This window comes from Thunnus maccoyii, chromosome 4, assembly GCF_910596095.1.
Source record: "Thunnus maccoyii chromosome 4, fThuMac1.1, whole genome shotgun sequence".
In the NCBI taxonomy this organism is placed as follows: domain Eukaryota; kingdom Metazoa; phylum Chordata; class Actinopteri; order Scombriformes; family Scombridae; genus Thunnus; species Thunnus maccoyii.
Genome location: NC_056536.1, coordinates 27355234 through 27381807, shown reverse-complemented (window position 1 = coordinate 27381807; position 26574 = coordinate 27355234). Strand labels below are relative to the sequence as shown.

Genomic DNA, 26574 nt, shown 5'->3' with positions numbered 1-26574 from the left:
CCCGTCTGAGCTTGAATTGAAACTAATCTTTACGAGTGATTAAAAGCTGCTCTAAATCTCCACCTGTCATCTCTACAGCCACCAAGGGTCCTGGTGACAGGTGTGCTCCTGAGCAGTTTGAATGCCTGAGCGATCGCACCTGCATCCCAGCTAGTTACCAGTGTGATGAAGAGCCAGACTGCCCTGACCGCTCTGATGAGTACGGCTGCAGTAAGTCTCACACCACACTCACAACAGCTGTCTACTGCTCTTACGATCTTTCTTTCTCTTTCACGCATATTTCCCTCCTTTCTGTTTTACTCTCTCTGCCTCTCTGACTCTCCTCTATAGTCACCCTCTGAGTTCCTTTGTATGCTGTGACTAATATGCTGTGAACCAGACTCTTTTCACACATTGACTGAGACACACAGAGCTTTTTGTGAACCGTCCATTCCTTAGAACTGAAAGGGAATTGTCCGTCCATAGCAGAGAATTATATTTCCTCTGACTTTCAGGCATTTATGAGCTTCACTGGATCGCCAAATTCCAGTCACATGCCAACCTTCTTGGACATGTGCATTTATTATGTGGGCTTAAACACTTTCACTCATCTTCTTGACACATTACAGCCCCTCCCTCTGTGACAAGCCCGCCAGAGGAGTCCATTCAGGCAGCACGGGGGGCGACGGTGACATTCACCTGTCAGGCTGTCGGAGTGCCAACTCCCATCATCACCTGGAGGCTTAACTGGGGACACATTCCTGTCAGTGGCAGGTGGGTTTGATGAGAAATTCTCCACACCTCGTCAGCACTGTAAATAAAACTAATCCAGTAAACTAACAGCATTATAGATTATTCAGGGTTTAAAGAAAATGCTGTTGAAATTATGTTGAATATCTATGTAACTGATATGCTCTGAGTGTTCAAAAATAAATTTTCTTGATGCTACTTTAAGGAAAACATGTGTTGCACTGTTTGGGAATGCTTTCTCAAACAAAACATCTGCATCTGCTGAAAGCCAATCTTGCCTAATTGATCTGCAACAGACCATGACGATTTGAAAATGACTATGAATTTGTCTTCTGTACACTATTCTCATCTGACATTTGATGACTGTTCTTTGAGACAACAGTATTACTATCGCCAGCAGTGTTAGATCAGAGTTTCAATGCTGCCTTATAATCATATTTAGACATATTTAGATTGTAATGACTGACATACAGTATGTGCGGTGTACTCCAGCTTTTGCAATTGTGATCTCTGCGAATGAAAATGATTTTCCAAAAGCTGTTTCAGAATGTTCATTCTGGGCGTAGCCTGCTGTGTATGGTTCAGCTATTAGAGTTGAGTCTTATGAATTTTTACATTAATATATTTCTGCTACCTTGAGAGTCAGAAAGAGGAGGCTACCTATTATGGTTCACGCCATAGTAGACATACAGGACTAATGAGAAAAGGGCAGGATATTCTTATTTAGAGATGAAGTGATCATTTGTGTTGTATCTGTGTGTTCTCAGGATCTCCATGACCAGCGAGAATGGGCGTGGCACCCTCACCATTCGTGACGTGAAAGAGGCAGATCAGGGGGCATACACCTGTGAGGCCATCAACGCTAAAGGCCTGGTGTTTGGTATCCCTGATGGAGTGCTAACTCTCACATCGAATCCAAACCCAGGTACTGACACTTCACTTTATTCCCATGGGTCCAGCATGAGAATCATTACAGTTTTAACAACAAAACATAAATGAATTATAGTTACAGTAAGAATATACATTGACTTGTGTCTTTTTTCTCATCTTGTTCTCTCCAGGCAACTGTCCTGATGGTCACTTCAGTGTGTCGGGCCGCTGTGTGCCCTGCTTCTGTGCTGGAATCACCAAGAACTGCAAGAGCACTGGCCGCTACCGCAACCAGATGAGTCTGCGTTTCACTGAGGAGGACGACTTTAAAGGCACTGAAACCATTGATGCTTCTGAAAACAGAGATAATATACTGACAAATTAAATGCTTAAAGGCGACCTATTATGCTTTTCCTTATTTTCAGACACATATATAATGTCACAACGTCGGATATTCATGTAAATAGTGGCCGACGTGTCAAATAATGAGGTAAACGTATGTAGAAGTAATCCCTGTGAGCAAAAAGCACCGGCTTCAGACTGCTCTGAACGTTTGGTTTCCAATGTTGTTTTCTACTTTCAGCCTGAGCTGACGTCAGCTTGTGTTGGATTTCTTAATATGGACATCCGTTCCACGCACAGCGCACAAGTTTACTTCTTCACTCTGCTAACATTATGGCATTTTTCCATTGTTTTCAGGGTAGTCACACTAAGCCATGACTCCGTTACACAGCACAGCAAAGTAAAATAAAAAGTTTACCTGTTGGAGGTGTGCAGGTTATCTGCAGCTCTTCACCAAACTTTATCATCACTGTGGCTGTTTCTGCTTGTACTAAACCTCCGTGCATTATTTCTAACTGATCTGCTGAACGAAGAGCTCCAAATATGTCCATATGTTGTTTTTTTCAACGGTTTTTTAGCGCTGCTAATGAAGTTCTGCTAATTCAGTGAGGAACACGTTTCGCTTCCTGTAACTTCTTCACAATAAAAGTCTCCTGTTATTTAATAATTTAAAAGCTTTTAATATGAAACAGTAAAGCGGGAAATGCTGGGTTTGCATCAGAGGTAACTTAACATGACTGATACGTAAAGCTGGCCAATCAGAACACAGTGTGCTCATCGGGTGGGGGGGCCTTAAAGAGACAGGAGTTAAAACGGACTGTAAAGAGACAGAGGCTGAACCGAGGGGCTGCATAAAGGGCTAGTATAAGATAAATAAGGAGTTTTTTTAACTGTGAATCATGCAAAGCTACTCTAGTGGAGTCCAAAAAAGCATAATAGGTCCTCTTTAAACGTTTGTGTAGTTCTAACATTTAGAGTATAAAACAGGCTAAATTAATTTGTTATGTTTCTGGCCCCCAGGAGTGAATGTCACTTACCCATCCAGACCAGGCACTCCTCCTCTCTCCTCCACTCAGATCCTCATCAACCCTGAAATGGAAGAGTTCCAGCTTGTTGATCTGTCGCGTCGTTTCCTTAACCTTGACTCCTTCTGGACCTTGCCACGCCACTTTCTGGGCAACAAGGTATGGAAGGAAATTCTTCACAGGCTAAATTTTGTTTTACTTGTTACCACACATGTGAACATCATTCTGTCTGCATTTAGATCGACTCCTATGGAGGATCCCTGAAGTTCAAGGTGCGGTACACATTGGCCCGCGGTCTGTCTGAGCCTGTGGAGAAGCCGGATGTGATACTTGTTGGAAATGGACGCAGGCTCGTGTACCGCAGAAGTGGTGCCACCCCTGCCCGAGTGGTCAACCAGAAAGATATAAAATTCACTGAAGTAGGTCATTCTTCTAGCAAAACAAGTGCAGATTGTGTAGAAGCCTGTGATCTGACATGTGGTAGTTCTTTTATAAAAATACATATGGGTTGTAGAAGTTATCTACAAATTCAAGTAAAATGTACAAGTGTCACCGAATATCACCAAAACAAACTTTCTCCTCTTCAAAAATAGTGAAATAATTTTGAAGTAAATGTACATTAATCAGTATATGTGCTTGTTATTGTTTTAGGATAACTGGCAGCACTCCAATGGCCGGTCTGTGAGCCGCGAGGATCTGATGATGACACTGGCCAACCTGGACAGCATCAGCATCCGCACCATCTATGACGACCACATGGTCAGCGTGGCGCTCAGTGATATCGTCATGGATACCACCAGCGTGGAGTTCAGCACTATGGGTCATGCTAAGAATGTTGAAGAGTGCAGGTAAGAAAAAAAAAACCTCAAATAAAGATCCCAGCATGATAATGTGGGTTTAAGTTACAGAGAAGATTCTTACAAGCTTTCAGTCAGCAGTCTGAAAAGTCATCAGAGCAACCTGTCGGGACATGTCCAGTGCATGTTCATAGTGAAGAGTGCTGCACAATTGTACAGTAACATTCATATATGCAATTACTGCTTTTGAAATTTTTGTTTTTTAAATGAAAAAATGTGTTTTAAACCTTTGCTGCATGTCAGGTCCCTCTCTCTCTCTACCTGTTTCTTGTCAGTATCTCCACTGTAAACTACCTAAGAGAAATAAAAATTTTGGCTTTTCTTCAGTCAGATGTTTTTTATTTACAAAATTAAGAAAGTTTGCAATTTGTAGTGTTGTAATTTGACTCATCATTGTTTGTATCAAAACAGCTGGATTGAACCCTTGCTTGATGAAAATCATATTTATCATTCCCAGATGTCCTCCTGGATATGCAGGCCTGTCCTGTGAGATGTGTTCCCCTGCTTTCGAGCGTGTCCCTGGTGGTTCCTATCTTGGCACCTGCGCCGGCTGTAATTGTAATGGACATGCCACCGCCTGTGATCCAATCAGCGGGCACTGTCTGGTAAATGTCGATTCTATAATGGTGTTAATCACATGTGATAATTTCGAACATCTTTTCCTTTAAAGGGGTAAATCACACATTACTTCTTTACTGTAAACTATTGAAGAACTAAGCTTGTTGATAATAAAAGATGTTTGTCTGCTTAAACTATTTTGAGTGAGAGAATGAGCAGTGTGTTCTCCCTGCCACAGAGCTGCCAGCACAACACAGAGGGCCCTCAGTGTGACAAGTGTCGCCCCGGCTACTTTGGTGACCCGAGTCGAGGTCGCCCCGATGACTGCAAACCCTGCCCCTGCCCATACTATGAGACCTCACGCCGGTAAGGTCATAGACCCGCCCAGACCACACACACAGAACACATCTACAGTAAGGATAAGGGAACACACACACACACACACCCACATACCACATCAAGGTATCATTGGGAATAGAACGCGCCGTTTCGCCCGCCAGTTTTTATCTCCAAAGGCTGAGCTCATTCAGATATTTGAGCACTGGTTTATTCATTTAACATGCTACTTATTAACCCATGCTTTAAATTTTAACCAATGGCTCTTTGTAGGTTCTCTGACACCTGCTTCTTGGATACTGACCAACAGCCAACATGTGATGCCTGCAGGCCCGGCTACACAGGAAGACGCTGTGAAAAGTGAGAAAACTGATATAAAAAATCAATACTTTACAAATTACAGTTTAAATACTTTGAAGATAGTGCTGATATGGTTTATAAGAAGTGGTATCAATCTATTATGACTGGTGGTAATGATAAATAATGGTTAATGACATATATGATTATGATGACTATTAATAACACAACTTATGTTACAAATGTGTTTTTGATGAATGAAGATTGATTGTAACAAGAAGTGGGAGCCATAACAAATGCTTGTGGTGAATAGGTCACTCATCTCTTATATTTTTGTTTTATTTCAGGTGTGCTCCTGGTTTCCAGGGTAACCCCCTTCTACCTAATGGAAAATGTGTTCCTAACCGTGAGTAAACATTCTTGAAAACCTCAGTTGCATGCATGAAATCGACAGAAGCTGCAACTGGATTGTTTTACCTGTTGTACACTTCAGTCATCCAGAGATATGACCACAAGGAGGTCTTAACCCTGTGTAATGATTACCATCAGGTTTTCTCCCTCGGTATTAGTTACAGTATGCTGAGCTATGCAGTCATGGCTCAGGTATGCAGAATGGCTGGAACACTCCCAGGTGCACTTTCCTCCCTACATGTCATTTTTTTCCATTGCTCTCTCCCATCAGAAAACTCCAAGTGTGATAACAGAGGAACCATCAACTCCAACAGCAGGCCATGCAGCTGCAAGGTATACCTGCAGTATGGTCAAGAGCAAAGTGAAATAATGGGATTATATTATAACCATATATTGTCAATGTGCAGGTTGTTTGTGGTTTGGAAGAGCTTGACAGCCAGATGGATTACATATGTGCATCTGTTTGTGTGTTTGTTTGTGTGTATGTTGCAGAACAATGTGGCAGGCGCTCTGTGTGATGGGTGTAAGGCCGGGTTCTTCCACCTATCAGAGGCCAACCCTGATGGCTGTCTGCGTTGTTTCTGTATGGGCGTCACCAAACAGTGCGCCAGCTCCACTTGGAATAGAGATCAGGTACAGTAGTTTAGCTACTACATTTAAAGCTTTATACAAGCTTTAAATGGTAAAGGGAGGGGTGAGTACTTTATCATATCAAGGTTTGACTCACTGTTTGTGCAGTCATGCTGTATCAGCAAATCCTTTCAGATGCTAAATGGTAAGATTCAGTCTGCAAACAGTGATTGTGCTGGAGTGCAAGCATGTAGAAATCTCAGCTCCCATCTCAGTCTGACAAACTGTTTGTGTCTCTCAGGTGCGGGGAGGAGTAAACGGGCAGCTCTTTTCCCTCTCCAACAGTGCCAACACTAAAACTATCTCTGAAGGCATCTCCCAGAGGGGCTCCTCTGAAGTTGTCTACCGCTCCTTCTCCAGCGTCCCCAATGACATCTACTACTGGGTCCTGCCTGAGAGCTTCAGAGGAGATAAGGTGAGATAAAACAACAAAGTAGGGAGCAGGCTAGGGGAGAGGAGGGAAAAGTGTTAGCTAAGCTAGATTTCTCTGCCCCTTTTTGTCCCACTCAGTCATGCCCCAACATGTTTTTGAGTGAAAATCGCTGCACTTATCCACACAGTGAGCCTCCTTTGAATCTTTGGCTTAAATTCACAGTGAAGCCCAACATTGATGTCTTGTGACTTCCTCCACAGTATCATAGGGGTGAAATACCTTTCCACCATTCAACCTCTGAGATGAGTTTTGTTGAGATAAGCTTCTTTTTACACCATGTTGCTACCAGGTGACAGCCTATGGTGGGGAGCTTCGCTACACCGTGCGTTTTGAACCATCTCAGCGCTCACTTGTGATTGACGGTCAGCCAGATGTGGTTCTCCAGGGCAATGGCATCTTCTTGGAACACTACTCACAGACCAAGGCCCTCCCACGTGTCCCACAAACTATCACTGTGACCTTCAGAGAGGTGTGTTTCACTGTTGATGAGGAGTATCGTGTAGCTGGATCTGAGTCCTCTTAATGTTAGTAGGCTAACTTTACTCTGTTTACCTCCTGATAGTCTGCATGGCGTCGTGCTGATGGGCAGCCGTGCACTCGTGAGCACCTCCTGATGGCTCTGGCTGATGTTACTGTCTTCATGATCAGGGCCACCTACGCAGACAACATGGCTGAGAGCAGGTATCAGGTGTCAGGTTCCTCTTACAAAACACATCTTATACATATACCTCAAAATGAATCAAAGAATGAACTTTATGGCAAAGGAATCATGTATCCTTAATATATCTGCAATAACATCAATATAATAAGTGTATGGAATGATTTTTTTCTTATTTCATATGTGTATTTTATTGCACCTCTTGTGTTAAACAGTATCTCAGACATCAGGATGGACATTGCTGTTCCTCACTCTACTGGTAGTGAACGTGCTCTGGAGGTGGAAGAGTGTGCCTGCCCTCAGGGATACAGAGGACCTTCTTGCCAGGTACACATGCAGATTTCAGACAAGCAGTTGAGATAACTTTTTGTTAGTGTAACAAAAAACACTTAACTTTAGGGCAGCAACTAGCTATTGTTTTCACTATCAATTAATCTGCCATGTATTTTCTTGATTAATCAGTTTATCATTTAGTTGATGAAAAAAAATCAAAAATATTGAAAAATGACAAGTCATTATTTCTCAGCGCCCAGATTTTATTTTCTCCTGCCCAGCCTAAAATTCAAGGAGATTCTGTTTACAGTGGGAGAAAAGCAGTAAGTCTTCATATTTGTAAAGCTATAACTAGAGAATGATTTCAAAATAGTTGCAGCAGAATTTTCTGTTGATACACTCAGATAATTGACTAATCGTTTCAGCAGTTGACATAAGATCAACTTCCTTTTTTTTTTTTTTTTTTTAATCTGCATCGCACCTCGTGGTCTTCATCAGCAGATGGAATATGCCATCTCCATGACATCTGAACAAACATCATCAGCTGATGAAGACTGAGACTGAGATCTGGTTAAATGCTCAGAAAAAAGCTAGCTTAGACCTTGAATAAAGATTTTTTTTTTTTTTTACCAAACTTCCATTTCCAAGGTCAAAAAAGAACTTTCATTGCTAGTTTAGTGTTTAGTTTTAGTCTGAAGAAAGAAACAAAAGTAAGGCAATCAGAGATTCGCCCAAACTTGTTAGGAATAGCACAATAAAGTCATTTTTTTCCATTACAGTCCTTGATAATTGCAGTCTGTCTACCTACTGCAGTGGAACAAAGACGTATTCCTTGTTGTCATCACTTGTTTCTCACCTGAGGTGCTTTTCTATGCCGTTGCAGGAGTGTGATGAAGGTTATACTCGCACCAGCTCTGGCCTTTACCTGGGCACTTGTGAGAGGTGCGACTGCAACGGACACGCCAGCAGCTGTGACCCGGAGACTGGCAGGTGTCTGGTAGGTTTTATGCTACTCTTCCTCCCTCACTCCTTTACCAGTGTTGAACCTGCTTTCATTTCTGCACTGGAATGTGCTAATTGTTACTTGGCGAATCTCAACATGTAGAAACACACTGTCACTCTTAAGTACAGTATATTCAGCTGTTCAGTGGATCTCACCTCCTCTTTATATTTGTGTGTCCTGACCAAAAGCAATGTCTACATAACACTGCCGGGCCAAGGTGTGAACGCTGTCAGAATGGTTTCTATGGAAACCCTGCAACGGGTGGTGCCCAGGCCTGCCAGCCCTGCCCCTGTCCTGGAACTGCATCCAGCAACCAGTGAGTTCATGTCTAGAAGTCTTTTCAATTTGAGCCAGTTTAGATAGACTGTTACCTATTCTGTTCAGTGCCTGATCAGACAAAGTAAACTGTCTGCAGTGCAAAAGCTGAAGAAACACTACTCAAGTGCACGATAATAACAAGACATCAAACTAAATGTTTTGTTGCTATTGCATTTTCATAAGATCCTTTGTTTGCACAGATTCTCCCCGACCTGTTACCTAGAGTCAGACGGTCAGCCAACCTGTGACAACTGCCCCCCTGGATACACTGGTCGACGCTGTGAGAGGTATGTCCCCCTCCCTTCCTCCTTCTGCTTTTCCATTTCCTCTCTTTCTTCCTCTCAGGGTCATCTGGACATTGCTTAGTGTTTGGGTGTTACCGGGCCGGCAGGCAGCAAGGTTATCAGGGGCTAGCACTAGCACCCACTGGTTTCATTCAGAGGAAAGGGATATAAGCATGTCTGTGTTTTATTTTTTCATGGCAGTTGTAATTGAGCGGTGTCAGTGGAGGGATGGGAGACGCAAATCATTGCCACCCATTCTCTAAAGTACCTGTGAAGTTTTCTACTGTGTCTCTGCTGTTGGATATTTTCTTGGATTTATTGGTTTGCAAAATGTCATGTATTTTTGTTATAGGTTTAGGGGCCTTTTGAGGTGCTGAGAATGTCATCACTCAGATTTCATTGTTTGTAGAAAATACATTGGCGAAAGTAGAAATAATGCTGTATGTCCTGAGGAAACCCTTAGTTTGGCTTTATGTCTCACTTGAGCATTCTTCTGTCCTTTCTTTCAACTCCATAAGTCTTCTCGGAGATTGCTTTCTGCTTCAGCTGTGCGCTTTGCTTGTAGCAAATTTGAAGGTGTTGGCTCATGTGATCTCTGTCTGTGCACAGACCAAATGTATTTTCTGGGTCTCTACGACATAAATGTAGTTGTGACATTTATGAGGACTCCTGTCTGGCTAATGAATCTTTGCCGCTCCGAGGGCAAAGATGACAAGGTGACTAGGGTGTAAGACGCAACATATAAATCATTTATTATTTGAACATCTCTGCCTGCATCATACCTGATTCTGCTGTTTTGACATTAAGAGAAGAGATGCCATCTGCAGACAGTTGTGGGGACCACTTCCTGGACAAGCAGATAGAGGACTTCCTACCTGTGGGATGTGGAGCTGAAGCAGTATTCAACTTTAGCTGGGAGAAAGAGATAATACCGTTCGGCAGTGGGGATGATGATGATGATGACACTGACAACCAGTGGTCTGTTACACCCATAGGAACAACCGTCATCCCTACTAGGTCTTTACTGTCCACTGCTGCTCACGATCACACTACATCAGCTGTATTGGGCATTGTCTCGGTCACTCCTAACAGATCAGCATCCAGACTCCCCCCACGCTTCACACCCAACCCAGAGAGCAGACACTCCAGCTTCCAGCAACTGCTCCGGATTCACCTGAACACCTTTAATCAGCGTCTGAGCATGCTGGAGAGCAATATCCTCGATATGAAGGAGAGTATTAGTATTATGGAGAACCAGCAGAGTCATCTGAGCTCCCAGCTGAAGGAGCTCATTACTATTCAGTCAACTCCAGAGAAGAGCAAGAAGGTCAACGAGCTGGAGAATAGCTACAAAGACATGGAGGCCCGTATGAGCAGACTTGAGGGAAGGCTGGAGATCCTGATTGATGGCTTCACGGCCCTGGCTCAGGAAATGAACAAGATGAAACGTACTAGACACATCTCCCGTTCACCTCAAGAAAGGTTGGCCCTACCTTCCATCACCACAGTCCTCGTACTCCCGATGTACTCAACACCACAGCCTCCAGTCAGAAGTATACCTACAGAAATGCCACTCACCAGTAGAGCCACAGTACCCAAAAGCATACCTACCCCAGGTCTCCCAAGAAAGAAACCCACCACTGCCCCTCAGAGAGATAGAAAACGCAAACTAGCAGCCACCACTAAGCCAGTGAAAAACACCACAAAGATACAGGCAGTCACAAGGTCATCCAAAAGTCAAGTCTCAAGGTCAGCAACAAAGGTAAGGGCGACCTTGAGCAAACCTAGGAATACGTCTAAAACTAAACCTAAAGCTACAGTGAAGCCTGAAACAAAAAGAATAGTGGACAAGAAGCCTGCTGTGACAGCTAAACGTATTTCGCAGCCAGGCCAAACAAGACCAAGGCAAGTTAAAAAAGAGGCAACAATCACTAAATTTCAGCTGGAGCCACCATCTCACAAATCAAAGCCTGCAAGAACCCAGCAGCCGCGTAAACAGTCTGACCAGGCTAACAAAAAGGATTCTGCACGACCTATGAAAAACAATGGTGGTAATAAGACGTTTAGATCAGACGCACCAGTTCCAAAGAAGGTCCAGGAGGGTGGAAAGCCTTCACATGGCGATTCAAAGAAATCACACAAAGGTAACTCTAACCACAATCAGAAAAATGAGCACAACTCACGTAAGTTGGTCTCTTCATCTCACAAAACAAAGAAGTCTGCTAAGGACACAATCACAACCACAAAACCTACCAAGACTACCACTGCAAAGAAGAAGTCAAACATAACAACAAAAAGGACATCGACTCCTGCTAGAACCAAGGCTCCTACTGCGAAGAAGTCTTACACGACCGTAAAAAGGACATCAACTCTGGCAAAAACCACGCCTACTACTGCAAAGAAAGTAGCTAAAAAGCCCCAGCATAAGACAACCTCTCATTCTGGTGTTTTGGACCTACTGAAGCTCTTAAAAGGAGACCACAGGCCTGCAAAGCAGAAAAAGAATCAAGATGGGTCTCTTCACGTTGTCCTGGGAAGGCTGGCCATTCCTATCAGAATTATTCCTGATAACTAGGATATAATGTGTTGTGTTTCATTGTTATTATTATTATTGTTTTTGCATTGTTTATATTTCTTGGCTCTATATTTATCTGTTACTGGAACCACATCTATGGAACTTTATGAAGGGACTGATTTTATGACACTGTATTATTTTAGAGGGAGTTTCCAGATGTTTAATGTCATGCTGATGTGGTGTTTTGATTTTTATATTTAATACTTATGACTTTCAGAACTCTTGCACAGAATCCTGCTATGAAGAGAGAGCTTAGGCTTAGTACCTCTCATACTATATGTGTACATTTGGCTTTTATTTTATGGCCAGACTACCTCAAGTTTTACAGGTATCAACCCCAACCCACTGTTGGGTCATTTTTAAAATCCATTGCCCATCATGTCTGTTTCCTGCATTTATATGGGTATGTCTTCAATAGTGGCTTAGGTGATATATGTTGGTGTCCTGGAAAAGCCTTACACCTCCAGTGCACCCTGTTACCCTGTAAGACAAAATCACTTATTCTTGAGGGTACGCATTCTGTGCCGAGTATTTTTAATCAGTGAAATGAAACATGTTCTGCATATTGAAGATGGCTTCAGCTTTCAGAATAAAATTTCAAACTGGAGATGTAAAGTTTTCCTGGGACACTAGTGCTTTAACATTTAGCCTAAGCCTGAGTGTATTTTTGACTGTCTTAAGAATATTTGTTAAAATGTCAGATAGCTGAAGTTTCAATGATAAAGAACCAGTACATGATGGACAAGACCAATAATCTCAACACCCTGCTAGGTCCCATATGTTGCAATGTTAACTACATCTGACAATATGAAAGTGTTGGAAAAAACATCAAACTACATACATATTTTGCTATTCATAGAGCTTTTAACAAAAATGAAATTTTGACTGACACTAGCAGCATACACTAGGGATGTTGGTTCACCACTTTGGTCCAGATTGATGGATTACGATGTAATTTGGTATGGACATTTATGGCCCCCAGAGGATGAACTGTAATGATATTGCTGATTCTCTGACTTTTCATTTAGCACCATCAGCAGGTAAAAAAATTAATTTTCCCAATACTTTGGTTTATGACCAAATACTTAATGACAGTCACATCAGCTATACTTTGTGCTTAATGCTAATTAGCATATGTTAGCATGCTAATACACTATAGTAATGTGGTACACATGGTAAAAAGATTTACCTTCTAAACATCAGCATGCTTTCATAGGCAGCACAGCTTTGGCTAAGTACAGCCTCATGGAGCTGTAGACTACTAATCTTGTTTTCTTATGAATTAATCTTCTTGGAAGCATGAATGTGCTCAGCAAATTTCATGGCACTCTGCCAGTAAGATTATGTATCTTGGTGAAAAGTAGACACATAGGGGTTCACTTACACAACTAGGACTTACCCCTCCGGGGACCAGGCATCCCCTTAGTATATTTCACTGGAATCCAGTGTTTTGATTTGGAAATTTTATGTAGAAAGTTAATAATTTGATATAAGCATGATGCTAGCAGAAAGCTCATAATGTGGCCAAAGTGGAATTGGATCAGTCCCTGTGTAGCATGTTCCCATGTGCCAAATGGTACATTTGAAATATGGAGTATGGTTTTGTAACTGTTGATATTTTGGCCCAATGGTGGCACTGGACAAATGTTCAAAGGGGCCTGAAAACCATGAATATCCATTGTCAGTTTCATGGTGACCTAACCAGAAGTTAGACCAAAGTGAACACACCAACAGACTGACCTCCCAAGATTGCCACTAGTGGGGCAAAGAACTGGTCTATCACTGAACACCAGTCCTATCATCAGCTGTTGTGAAATGTTTGGAATGCATAGACCCAGTTTCCAAAATCATCCCAATATCATCTTTAGGAGAAATAAAAGTTTACGTTCCATATTGAAATTTTTTCATGTTATTGTAACGTAAGACTACATTTTTTGTCATGTTATGTTTATCTGTATGTCCTTTCTTAATGGCCTTTAGTTACAAACTTTTTTTTTTTAGCAACTTCACATCACCATACCCACTTTGATGTATTTTCTTATCTCCCTATGTAATGAGAATTACCACCCATATCTTTAAATCCATAAAGCAACACTGACTGGAATGACTGAAAAACAGAACTACACCTTAGAAACTACTGTATGTGTCAAAAGTTAGATTGAATAGGGTTTCCCAAAGCAAGTTCATGGCATGGAAGTCCTCTTGCAGCAGTTTGTTGGCTGTTGACCTGCGGACCTGCCAAAGGATAGGTGAGGTAAGACTGACAGCCGCTGTCCTCAGGGCAACCTGCACAGATTTGTTCTTGGATCAACCTTTGTTCTGGTGGCAGTGCTGCTGCTTGCTTGGGTTGAAGGCATATTGTTTTGCAATGTCAGAATATCAGAAATAACTTTCTTTAGCAGCTTAGCAACTTCTCTTGCGTCTATTGTATCAACTATGCTCACTTCTGCTTTGTTCTGATGTCAGTTCTATATTTGTGAAGCTTTTATTATTATTTTTTTTAAATCTGGTGATATTTTCCTGTTTGTTTCTGTTCCTATGCAAAGGTGATCCTCAGTTTCAGCTGTACCACACTTATGAGAGATGGAATCAACATCTGAGACATGTTGAATGTTTTAGCAGCGTCTATGCTTCATCCATCTCCATTGCAAGCAATATAACATTATCTTTTTCCTCTGGGAAGACTGGTTGTATACAATGCAAAGCTGGGGGTTTCAGTTGAATATAAGACTTATACTTACAGTAATATAGTGATGTCTACGTACTGGACGTAACAGAATAGTTTGGATCTTCTTTGTCTGAATGACTCAGTCCTTTGTCCTTGATTGGGGTCCGCCTTGGGTCAAGAAGACTCCCTAAAGGACACAATTCATCAAATGTATCACCTCATGCAGACTTCCCAGCTTCCTGCCTTATTGTTCTTGGTTTAAAACATGTATCCTCTTTGACTGGAAATATTTGTTTAAACACATTGTCTATTTTTATTTCAGATGTGCTCCAGGATACACTGGCAACCCACTGCTGGGACAGAGATGTGTTGTTGGCAATGAAGTCAATGGTACATAGTTTATTTTGATCCTGGAAAATTAAATATTGTGTCATCTTCTGGCTTATTCGTTATCTTTACAGAAGTTGCAAATATTCACTTTTTGTCAGTAATCTGGATTTAACAAAGTGTCTTCAAATAGAGAACTGTTACACACTGTAACTATCTGTTCTACTGCCCCATTACAGCTAACTGCTACAACTGTGACCAAAGAGGAAGTGAAGGCTGCAATGGTGGTCTGTGCCGCTGCAAGGTGATCAAACACAAAAGCATTTGCATTTTGATTACACCAGCTCTCTGGTTGTTGTCATCTTTTGGCATCATCACTTCTGCCTCTCAGATTTGAATGGACTGATTCCCTTGTATCTGATTAAAATGATACTGTGTTGCAGATGAATGTTGAGGGCCCATCCTGCTCCAACTGTAAGCCTGGAACTTTCCATCTTAGCCCGGAAAACAAAGATGGCTGCCTGTCCTGTTTCTGTACGGGTGTTACTCAGCAGTGCTCCAGCTCTACCTACTACAGAGACCTGGTAAGACCTATAAGTGTTGGAACAGGTAAATGACACAGGAACAGTACATCTGTTCATACTTATGGAAGCAGTTACTTATACAGGACCCTGAACATCCAAACCAAATATAAGTTTGCACTGTTGTGCATTAGCAAAGATCATATCGGCAAACTAGTTACACATTTACTTCCAAGAGACAATATGTGTGGTCTAAATTCAGGGAAATATGAATTCGCCCTCATCACACCAGCCTTAAGAGGTTCCAAGCCACCAAGATAGCATCCATCAGTGACACTGGCTGGAGATCAACTGATATCTTTGCATGCAGGCAATTATTTCTGTGCACCTACTCTCTCCTGCTAAGTCAATAACAGCAAGGATAACTTCTGTCTTCGCAGGGCATAAGGGTGAGAAATGTGAAGGTCATATATAGACTTCACATTTAGAGTAAGCCTGACAAAAAGTACAACTTTTTATACTACTGGATACTTCCAAAATGTCTGGCAACTCCAGCATGAACTCTATTCCTGCTCTCCGTTATTTTTTTCCTCTGTTTATCCAAGCACTCTAGTTGGACGGGCACCTCACTGGGAACTTTCTTTCACTTGTTTTCTGCAAAAGTAGTCAGTGTCTGCCAATAGAACTGATAAGTCAAGGACATTGATAGCAGTCAGTCCAAGTAATGCAAGTGTATGTTTTTGGAAATAACAACTATCTTTCTAAATCCATTCTAACTTTAAATTGCATTTTGTCCTCTGATTCATGAACCTTCTCCACAAATCAGCAGACTGTTAGTACCAAAGAAACAAACAGGAGGTGAACCATGTCTACAATGCTTTCTCAAGTCATAATCAAAATTGTTCCGTGGATAGACAGGTCCTCATTGGTCTGCTTGGTGCACTTTTCCTTGAACCATGGAATTACTGTTAGTATTTTCTTTTTGATTTTCATGAAATTTTGAATGTTTCAAAGGCTTGATTGTATTTGTTAATGTGTTCCTGTAGGTATCCTCAGTCTTTTCACCAGGGAATTTCCAGGGATTCGCCCTGGTAAATCGTCAACGCACCAACCGCATCTCTACCGGTTTCACGGTGGAGGTTTCCACTCAAGGCACTCAGCTGTCGTACAGCAACTTTGACTACCTGGGGCAGGAGCCTCACTATTGGCAGCTTCCCGGGGCCTTCCAGGGAGACAAGGTCAGTATCAAAGAGCATATTCAGCTGTTTTATCAGAGGAAGAAGCCAAAGCAAGATCATGAACCCAACAGAGCTGTATATGAGCAGCACTCATCAGAAACTTTTAGACTGCTCTTGTTCTATTGCCATCTCAACCTTTCTTACTTCAAACTTCAGCCATTCTTTCTTTCCAAGCAAACCTGTGCAGATTGCTCTCTCAGTCTGTGTGCAACTTTTTTGCCTGCATTTCTACATTTTTTTCTGCTGTTAAATCTGTGTGCCATTCATAAGGAAAAAAATAATTTGCCTAGATTTCATGGCCCCAGTTTTCACTTACATAACATAGCTCTCCATTGTTTGTGTTTGCCCCTCCACTCTCTATAGAAAGATGCTTTCTCTTCTCGTATAAAACGAGCAGAACAGGTACAGTCAGTGGATATCATGTTGTGACTGTACTTTGGCGATATGAAATCTTATCAGATTTTTTTTTGTTTGAAGTACAGTGTTGTCTGGCATGTTTGAAATACCTTGATGTGGCATTTAGTTTTATACGGAATAACTGGCATCCATACATTTTGGATACCACATTTTGTTTTATGACTCTAATGATTTCTTGATGTTGACTGACTTTATTATTAGAAGCATGGTATTTTTACAGCAATGTATGCAGTTTGCTACTGAGGTTGCCACTAAGTGTCTCCTAGATTTGACCACTTAAATCGCAGTGCATATTGCACACGGAAATTGCATTCTGCTCCACATCACATGAGCCATGTAAATGGTTGATGATTAGTGGTCCATTAAAGAGCTTCATACAGTTTAACTTTGCTTGAATAACACTGCCACAACACTCCAAATACCATCAGCTCAGTGATTAGGAAAGTGATCAAAGAGCTTGCTTTATCCACATCAATAGAGTGACTCGTACTTGCCAGAGGAGCAGCTAAGGAAGGATGCTTCCATTTGGAACCTAATGGCCTCTGAACATAAAGACACCCACAGATCCAAAAGAGCTAGCCAGGTATTTGGTATGAAAAGCACTGTAGATTGTTGTAGTAAAGGCAACACTCACACATCGTATAAGAATAAGTGGTGCACCATGTTAATGTTGTTATAAGCTAACACACAGAGAGTTTGTGGACATCTATGGAAACAAAATCCTCTCAGTTCATAGATGATGTAGTAGCATGAAGAATCACCTCAGTTTAATGGGAATTCACTGAGCAGGAGCATGTTGTCAGACTCTGCATGTGCATTTGCATGTGTGTGAGTGACAAAGATTTGAGTTGGCATGCAAAGTCCCAGAAAAGTTTCTCAAGTCCAAGAAGTTGGTTATGTAAATGTTTTATCCGTGTGATCTCACTGTTGGAGTGAGAACGATTCACGAGAGCCCAACAGTTGTTCATCTGTGCAGCAGATCTAAGCATCATAGATTCAAACTGAAAAGCATGACTCAGCATGCTCATCGTCTTACAGTGATGTACGTTATCAGTGTACGTTGTGGCAGAACAGAAATTCTAAATTCCTTGTCTGTCACATTGACTGTTCCTATGGTTACATATCCTCTGTATCTCTGGTACCCCACTTTCCGCCTCTCTAGGGTTATGTCAGACAGCTGGATGATCAGGTCTGGGCACTCCTCTCTAACTTCTCCCATCGACAAGCTGGTTCCCCTCCATTCTCCCCTTCCTCTTTTGCTTCCCCCTCCTCTAAATCCTCCACCGTTTTTTCCTCATCTTCCTCATCTTCTCGGGTCCCAACTTCCTCTTCCTCTTCTTCTCGATGGTCTTTGCGTAACCTGAGCCCCCCTTCTCCTCCGTCTGGTATCTCCTCTTCAGTTAGACCAACCAGACCCCAATCCTACTCCCCAGGCCACGCTCCTCATCTGCAGGTACACTCTGTCAGGGATTGTGAGAGGTTTATGTATTGTTAATGAGACTTTTCTTGGTTGTGACTTGTTGTATTTCTCTTTGGGGTCTGGCTCTTCAGAGAAAGAACAGAGTGAGCAAGACTTCTGCTAGTGCTTCTGAGGACGGAAGCAAGGTAGAAAGTGGCATGACTGAGTGACTGAGTGACTGACGTGACGTGTTGCTCCTTGGCACGTAGTAAACTGGCATGCTACCTCTGATAGAAAAGCTTTAAAAGTTAATTACCAACCACCCAGGGCAGTTAAGTTAGAAAATATTACCTACCAAACTAATGCAGAATTTATTTTGAAAGCATAATTCACATAATCTCAGTGCTCAACTGGGTGGTATTTTTCATTGTTAAATAGCTCCCACTCACTGTCCTAGAGCGCACTGTAATTGTCCACTTGAGAGCAACATTGGTTTTACAATAGTCTGTCATTATACTGTTGTTTGGTTTAAAACAACCTCTTAGGCACATCTTAAGTTGTCATTTTCACATTATTGACAGTGGAAGTTGTTGTTTTAGTTGTCAGACAGAACACACAGTGACTTCCATGTTGTTATCAAACTGTTGGCAGCAAAAGAATAGATGTTTTAATAGCACTTGTACCAAAGAACATGTACTTAGAAGAGTTTAGCTGTATGTCACACATTTGTTATGGGCTTACTCTTCACCATGCTTGCTTGCTTGTACTGCCTCTCTTCCTGCTTGTGATTTAGTCTCGCTGCCTCTCTCTCTCTCTCGGTCTGTGGCTTATTCTCTTACGCCTCTCCTTCCTCCTTTGCCTCTCAGTATGCTCTGGTCCACAAAGGTTTCAGCTCGTTCCAGGATGATCTGCTCTACTGGCAGCTCCCAGCGCAGTTCACAGGGGATAAGGTAACTTTGAAAAATATGGGGCGACATCCCCCCCTGACCTCAGGTCAACCCTTGAGATCACAGAAAATACTGCACTTGAGCCTTCACAGTGTCCTTCAACCCTCATCCTCACCAGTCCTTCACCTGTCTATACTCCCTATGCCTCCTTACTTCATCCCAGCCCTTCCTCCATGTGTCCTCTTGATTTTCTTTGGTCCTCAACTGTAGGAAAAAGCTGATTTTCATTTTTTGATGATAATCCATATAGACTCCCTCTGTCACACACAATTAAACGGAAGTTAAACATCGCTCACTGCTGTTTTGGTTTTACCTGCTTGGCTGTTTACGATTAATCATTTAACTCAAGAAGGGTTCAAAATACAAACGTCAGAAGTCCTATCATTGTCTTCTGTGTCTTTAAATGTATTTACTATTCTGCAAAATGTAAATGAAAACTCTGTCTGTTAACATGATATCTTTCACATGTGGAAAAGAACAGCTTTAAGTAGCCATCTGGCATTTATTTTTGCTACATTGATGTTTCTGTTTCATCATGGGGAAATTGCAGCACTGTTGGACCTATGAAAAGATCTAAAGTCTCTTTCTTGCTAACCGTGTTTTAGGTGGGATCCTATGGTGGTAAACTTAAATACACCATCTCCTATGTGGCTGGTCCAGGAGGAACACTAATTCATGATGCCGACATCCAGATCATTGTGAGTATGACCTCATGCTGATTGGCAGTTTTCTTCCATGGTTACATGCATCTGTAACGTTTCTTCACCTTTCGGTGTCGTTCCTATAGGGTAACGACATCACTCTGGTAGCTGGTCAGTCTTGGAACAGGAATGACCTCGAAGGCAGGCAGACTAGGCCGTTTGTGTTTGTCTTCAGAGAGGTGAGTCTCAGCCCGGTGACACGGTGAACAGACCAACAAGCATCTGGCTTTTTGAAGTGATCTGTGATTGAACCTGACCTCTGGCTCCTTCCTGGAACAGAGCAAGAGAAATGATTATTTTCCAGCAAGGATAGATAAAAGATCACATTACTATTATATAATAATAGACTGAATAATAGTAAATAACCTTATAATTACACATTTTTATTGCATTAGAATAACAATCACTGTCTTTTTGTTTTGTAGGAAAACTGGCGGCGTCCTGATGGCATGCCTGCCACCCGAGAGCACCTGATGATGGTTCTGGCTGATCTGGATGACATCCTGATCCGAGCATCCTACTCCTCTGAGACGCGCTCCTCTAGTATCTATGATATCAGCATGGAAGTTGCAGTGCCCAACTACAGTGGCTTGCCACAGGCCCTCGAGGTGGAGCAGTGCCGCTGCCCACCTGGATACCAGGGACTGTCCTGTCAGGTAATGCTTCATTCTTTCTAAATTACCCTGAATTTATCTGAATTGTTGAGTGGAAGCAATACAGGTTGATTAAAATGCTCCTCGATGGTTCTAAATCGCATATGTCTGTTTTAGGACTGTGCACCTGGATATACTCGCACTGGGGGAGGTTTGTACTTGGGTCACTGCGAGCTCTGTGAGTGCAACGGCCACTCTGATTCATGCCACCCTGAGACTGGCATCTGCACGGTATGAAGCACTAAACAATTGTAAGACTGGTAATTGTCTTGTTGTGGCACATATCTCTAAACATGATATGTTTCTCCTTCCAGAGCTGCCTACATAACACCCAGGGTGAGCTCTGTGAGCACTGCGCCCCAGGCTTCTTTGGCGACCCCACTGTTGGCACTCCAGAGGACTGCCAGCCCTGCGCCTGCCCTCACACTGACCCAGAAAACCAGTGAGTACTGGCACAGATACCTAGACCTCACATTCCACCTCCATTTATAGCTCAAGACTCGTCTTGTCCGGCTCACTTGCTCTTGTTTACAGCAAATTCCACCTTCTTGCAAATTACGTAGTTTGACTCAGTTCCATTATTAAGAATTCTCTTGCCAACTTAAATCAAATAGTTCCCTACTGACATCATTTGATTTTGTATCTATGCTTATTTGATTTTAACAAATCAGGAATGTCTTGCCCAGTTCCAGTAAAAAGCAACAGTACATTTGGACTCTGAATTCTGGCCAAACAGGCTAATCTACTCCAGAGACTATCTAGCATAACAAATTATTCACTCCGTTTTTTTTTGTATTGGTGAAGCAAGACAAACAGGTGATTAAACAGGGATAGACATGACATAATGAATATACAACAACAACTAAAATTTGAATTTGTTTTTATAAGACAGCTGCTTCCAATGCAGATCCACCTGTTTTTCTGTCAAACTTTAGTTCCTTTGCCATTATCCGCCCTGAAAATACTCACAGTTGTGTCTCGGAAATTCACGAAACATATGAAATTGTCTTCAGTCAATTCACAGCAAAAGATTAAGTTGACATTAAATTACTTGTTGATAGGTTTGTTTGTTGATGTTTTTGCACTACAAGCTTCTTGTCTATGTGTATAACTCTTCTAACAGGTTCTCCCCAACCTGTGAGAGCCTTGGAAATGGAGGCTACCAGTGTACTGCCTGTCAGCCTGGATACACTGGCCAGTACTGTGAACGGTAAGGATGACCCTTTGCATTCTCTCGGTGTGGGTCCAAAGTTATTGGGATCATTTCAAGCAGTTCATTTTGATAAATTGCACTTACTGTCACAACAGCATATGTCACAACTAGTGTCATAACCTGCAAGATTCTCAGTTAAAACATGTCATTGACTTAACAATCATTTAATCATTTCCTGTGTTTTAACCATCATCAGTTGTGCTCCTGGATATACTGGCAACCCACAGGAGAGAGAGAAGTGTCGTCCATACGATGGTAAGGCCACATTTCGTTATAGTAGAAGTATTACTTAACAGTGTTCGTGTTAATGTTAATAAATACAATACCAGTCAAAATTTGAACACAACTTCCCATTCCCTTTAAATGAGAATGTGTGTTCAAACGTTTGACTAGTACTTTATTTATTCTCACTTTCCCAGGAGAAAATAAATGTTTGTGCCATTTGTGCTTGAATTATATTCTATAGTATAACGCTGCTGAAAGGAAAAAGACGAGGAGGGTACTTTGCAAAGGACGCTAAGAAAAGTGGAACTTATCAGTGAAAGTCGTGGTTCATTAACTATGACTTCATATTTCAGTTTGCATCCGTTTCATTAACCTGTCTCTTCTCTTGGTACAAATAATTAAAGGTGCTCTGTGGAATTGTCTTGTAAAAAAAGACCTGTTTCCATTCAGTGTAACTTTGACGTGTTCTTTCCATCCTGCTGCCACCAGCTGTCAGTAATATCATAGGCTTGCGTGTGTGCACATGCGTGATACAGACAAAATGGGGAGCCACTTGTAAAAACATTACTCCATAGCACTACCAGTGGTCAAAAACTCCACAGGGCACCTTTAAGTTTGGCCTTTAAGTTAAACGTCAAAAGACACACGTGCTCCTGCAAGATAAAGGCAGACTAATTACAGGAATGCGCAAATAAAACTAAAAATAATGCTCACAAACATCCCTCACAGCCAAATAACAATACAGTTTGATGAAGATTTCAAGTGACAAAGGTGGGGAGGGGTCCCTCTCAAACTTTTTCACATCAAAGACCTCTAAACTGACACAAATTAGACCATGGACCCCCATCTGATAAGATTTTTGCTTTTAGATATTTTATTACAGAAAGTGTATGAAACCCATGACCAAAAATAGTCATACATTCTGTCATTGTGTTGCTTATGGATGGAATTATAGTAAAAATAAATTATTCCCCTTTTTTCTGGGGCGCCCCTCCAAGCACCCCTGGGGGATCCCACTTTGAGAACCACTTCCTTAACCTGACTGTTCAACAGTACTCAGTAGGGATGGATATAAAAAATTGGGGAGAGAAGGAGGGGGATGACATGTAAGCCCCAATCAAACTGGGTTCATTGCGATTGCATCGTATGTGTCTCACACCACTAGGCCACGGGGACGCCTCAGTCATTTTACCCTCACTCCTGATCCGGTTTGGCTGAACCTGTCCATCCGGTTCTGCTTCTCAAAACAGAAATAAAACATCTATGTTACTGCCTGGGCTGGCTTTGTGAAATACACCCTGATGCTTTTTATGTTGATGTTCTCAGAGACTATTCCTGATGAGTTTGTTATGATCTCTGCACTTTGCAGCTGCAGCCTCCCTGGTGGTGAGGGTTTATCCAGAGAGGGTCCTGGCATCCCAGGGTGGGCCTGTCACTCTGCGGTGTCAGGTGTCTGGCTCTCCTCCACACTATTTCTACTGGTCCAGAGAGGATGGACGTCCCATCTCAGGCAGTGCCGACAGACGTAGACAAGGTACGGCACACATCTCAACCACGTGGCCAAAACCGGTGTGGAATTTGGACATGATGATATCTTGTAGATCAAAATGTAATTGAAATATGTTTTATGAACACTCATGTCTGTTTCTCATCTGTGTGTGCAGGAGCAGAACTTTACTTCCCCACTGTCCAGCCGAGTGATGCCGGTGTCTACATCTGTACCTGCAGAGACCAGCACAGCACCAACAGGAGCCATGCTGAAATTGTTGTTACAAGTGCGTATTGGTTTCATTGCCATTCTTGCAAATGGTTTTTCCCTTATGCTGCTTATTGCAGCACTTTAAATAGATAACACCAGTGGTTCAATGCATGGGTTTGCTTAAGCATGGATTATGTAAGACCTCATTCTCCAGTTTAGTTGACTGTGGTGTGGCACATTCTTGCTATTTGGAGTTTGAAGGTGCGGGGATAAGATATGCACGACAGAGCTGGCAAAAATAAAAATGTTTTATGAATCAAATGTGTCCTTCAGGTTTAATAGTTATTTTATAGTGAAGTTTTTGTAGCTTTTTGCATTACCACTGATTAAATAAAGGTGTTACATCTGATGTGGAGCAGACCAGATTTGATAAGGAACTAATTTTTATATTAGGTCAGACTTTGCCTTGACTTTGCCTTTCATTAAAAGGTTTTGATGTTTGATCCTTGTTGATCAGTTTGCTTTTTGTAATTTGCAGTGCTCTAACTGTATTTATTAACAAATATTCTAAGACAATTTAATAATTTAATAAAAATAAATAACAATAATTTCTCTGCGTTTCTCCAGGTGTCCCAACCAAACCCATTGAGGTGACAGTTGAGGAACCCAAAGCCCAGACTGTCAGGGTGGGGTCTACTGTCAGCTTCATCTGTACTGCAAAGAGCAAGGTAACACTGCTTGATGATTCTTTTTTTACTTCATTCATTTTAGATAAAAAATAATTTTGCATTTAAAGGAATAATCAACATTTTGGGAAATACATCTTATTGGCTTTCGAAGATCGATACCACTCTCTTGTGACGTGTGCACTAAATATGACTGAGCATAAAGAGTGGAAACAGCAAACAGTAAGCCTGGCTCTGTCCAGAAGTAACAATATCTGCGTTGAGGAATTCCAGTCATTGAAGGACCAACCAGCAACACGAAAAAAGGGTGAAAAAAGGGTAAATGATGTGTGCTTACGTGGGCTTGAACCAACCAGTTTCAACCACTAATATCATGACATCCACCCATCAATCAATCTTCAACTTCTAGCGGCACAAAGCTAAGACTCGTTATGACACGTCCACTTTTCAACATTCAAATCAAATTCCTCTCAACGTTATTTCCTGCCTGTCTATCCTGCTCCACTCGGAAATACGTCACAATATAAAAGTTAGACTTTAAATGTCTAAAACTGTGATACATTCCAATGTGTAACAGGAAGTGCGTGCTGGTCGTATTGGTGCATGCTGCCATGATGTTGTAAAAGCAGAATAAACACATTTAGCCTCTGTTTAGAATATTTGTCCCATTCTTGGGCAATTGCATGCAGCTCGTAAGATTTCTGTGTTTATTTGCTCATCCCTCCGCAGTCGCCAGCCTACACTCTGGTATGGACCCGGCTGGGTAACGGAAAGCTTCCCAACCGTGCCATGGACTTCAACGGCATCCTGACGATTCAGAACGTCCAGCCCGAGGACGCTGGCGTTTACATTTGCACTGGCTCCAACATGTTTGCCATGGACGAGGGCAACGCCATCCTCTACGTGCCAGGTTCGTGATCCACGGCACCGCATTCCATTACCCATCAATCCCCGCCACCCTATCAGCTCCCGTAGTTCACCTCCCACCCCCCCACCCCCACCCACCTTAAACTTGGAGTTTCCCCTTCAGCTTGGAATAGTGCATGCTTCTCTGTTTGGCTACATCTCACATCGTGCACTGTAAACACTCAGCTCTGAGTTAACAGCATAATAAGCTTGCAGTTCTAACTCCAAATGCTTTCGCCTTCTGCTCTCAGATACCATTATATAAGCCATGTCTTATTACCATACTGCCAGTCCAGCTCTTCTTACTGCATTTTTTTTTTAAAGCTTGCTGCCTTGTATGTCTCTGATTAATGGATTTTTCTGTACTTTATGCAAAGAAATACAGCTTGTGGGTTTGGTTTAAATTACATTTTCCTGATAACAAATGGGGTCACGTATAATGCAGTTTTAGATTTAACTAATGGGTGCTCAAAGTCATGACACTAAACTTGGGCCAAATACGTGCTTTTTTTTTGGATCAGTGATTTGTTGGTGATACTTTCCACCAACACTTGACTGAAGCTGCTGCTGTTAATTTATCCTTTCCTCCTGTTTTTCTCATATGGGTCAAATTAATCGGTGGTGGTTTATTCGCTTATCGATCACTGGTAGAGTTGCTGGTTTCTGCAGCTAGAGGTTTTTATTAGAAGGGTGCTGGATTCTGGTGTCTGTCTTTAACTTTGGGCTCCTGGGGTTCCTCCCTGCCTGAGCTGTAGAGTGTAATGATGATGAGGAGGAATGTGGATGCCACGATGGGTCCTTAGTGACTCTACGACTGACATTGAAAGAGGACTTCAGTGTATCTGCAAGAGAGGAGAAATAGGAAGAAGCCCACTACTCGTGATTTTTTTGTTGTTGTTGTTTCACTCCATATATATATATATACAGTATTCCCTCCTGAATTTACTGTCTGCTTTGTCACTCTCCCGGTCATCCTGATTATGAATGTCAACGAAAAAAAAAAACGGTGCTATTAGCCATGCAGTTAGATAAACCTGTGGTTGAATTCAGTTTTTAAAGGTGCTGTTGTACTACTGTAATATCCTTAATTCCCTCAGCGTCAGCAGAAGTCGGAGCTGTTTGTATCAGTTGTTACTCGTAAGTTTAAGTTGGTAAAATATTTAAGATCTGACTTGAAATGCAGAAGAAAACTTTTTTTTTTTTTAATCCTAATTTTGTCAATAATCAGCTACAATTGTATATTATGGTCTTTTTTATTTACATCCTGTCAATGTTGTTGGCACATTGTCTTTTTTGATTGACTGAAATATGTTATCCTGAAATGTTTCCATGAAATCAAATATATCAGAAATGTTAGAATTTCTTTCCTCTTTGG

General features: G+C 41.8%; 1 protein-coding gene across 13 annotated transcripts in view; it reads left to right on the top strand.

The window, feature by feature from the left end:
- hspg2 (heparan sulfate proteoglycan 2) overlaps positions 1 to 26574 on the top strand; it is a 101586-nt gene that overhangs the window by 48479 nt on the left and 26533 nt on the right. For 12 of the 13 annotated variants that reach the window (XM_042408812.1, XM_042408817.1, XM_042408813.1 and 9 more), the window contains 36 exons: positions 79 to 210; positions 609 to 753; positions 1497 to 1654; positions 1791 to 1931; positions 2962 to 3125; positions 3206 to 3385; positions 3618 to 3814; positions 4281 to 4428; positions 4620 to 4747; positions 4991 to 5077; positions 5362 to 5420; positions 5697 to 5758; positions 5918 to 6058; positions 6297 to 6470; positions 6778 to 6957; positions 7051 to 7169; positions 7362 to 7473; positions 8303 to 8416; positions 8611 to 8738; positions 8941 to 9027; positions 14590 to 14657; positions 14834 to 14898; positions 15038 to 15178; positions 16162 to 16353; positions 19036 to 19119; positions 19722 to 19814; positions 19904 to 19996; positions 20243 to 20473; positions 20588 to 20701; positions 20785 to 20912; positions 21594 to 21680; positions 21880 to 21938; positions 23278 to 23442; positions 23573 to 23683; positions 24235 to 24335; positions 25023 to 25203. In XM_042408812.1, the coding sequence (XP_042264746.1) occupies positions 79 to 210; positions 609 to 753; positions 1497 to 1654; positions 1791 to 1931; positions 2962 to 3125; positions 3206 to 3385; positions 3618 to 3814; positions 4281 to 4428; positions 4620 to 4747; positions 4991 to 5077; positions 5362 to 5420; positions 5697 to 5758; positions 5918 to 6058; positions 6297 to 6470; positions 6778 to 6957; positions 7051 to 7169; positions 7362 to 7473; positions 8303 to 8416; positions 8611 to 8738; positions 8941 to 9027; positions 14590 to 14657; positions 14834 to 14898; positions 15038 to 15178; positions 16162 to 16353; positions 19036 to 19119; positions 19722 to 19814; positions 19904 to 19996; positions 20243 to 20473; positions 20588 to 20701; positions 20785 to 20912; positions 21594 to 21680; positions 21880 to 21938; positions 23278 to 23442; positions 23573 to 23683; positions 24235 to 24335; positions 25023 to 25203 (4569 nt within the window). The remainder of the gene's footprint in view (positions 1 to 78; positions 211 to 608; positions 754 to 1496; positions 1655 to 1790; positions 1932 to 2961; positions 3126 to 3205; positions 3386 to 3617; positions 3815 to 4280; positions 4429 to 4619; positions 4748 to 4990; positions 5078 to 5361; positions 5421 to 5696; positions 5759 to 5917; positions 6059 to 6296; positions 6471 to 6777; positions 6958 to 7050; positions 7170 to 7361; positions 7474 to 8302; positions 8417 to 8610; positions 8739 to 8940; positions 9028 to 14589; positions 14658 to 14833; positions 14899 to 15037; positions 15179 to 16161; positions 16354 to 19035; positions 19120 to 19721; positions 19815 to 19903; positions 19997 to 20242; positions 20474 to 20587; positions 20702 to 20784; positions 20913 to 21593; positions 21681 to 21879; positions 21939 to 23277; positions 23443 to 23572; positions 23684 to 24234; positions 24336 to 25022; positions 25204 to 26574) is intronic. The other variant, XM_042408815.1, reaches the window with a different exon arrangement.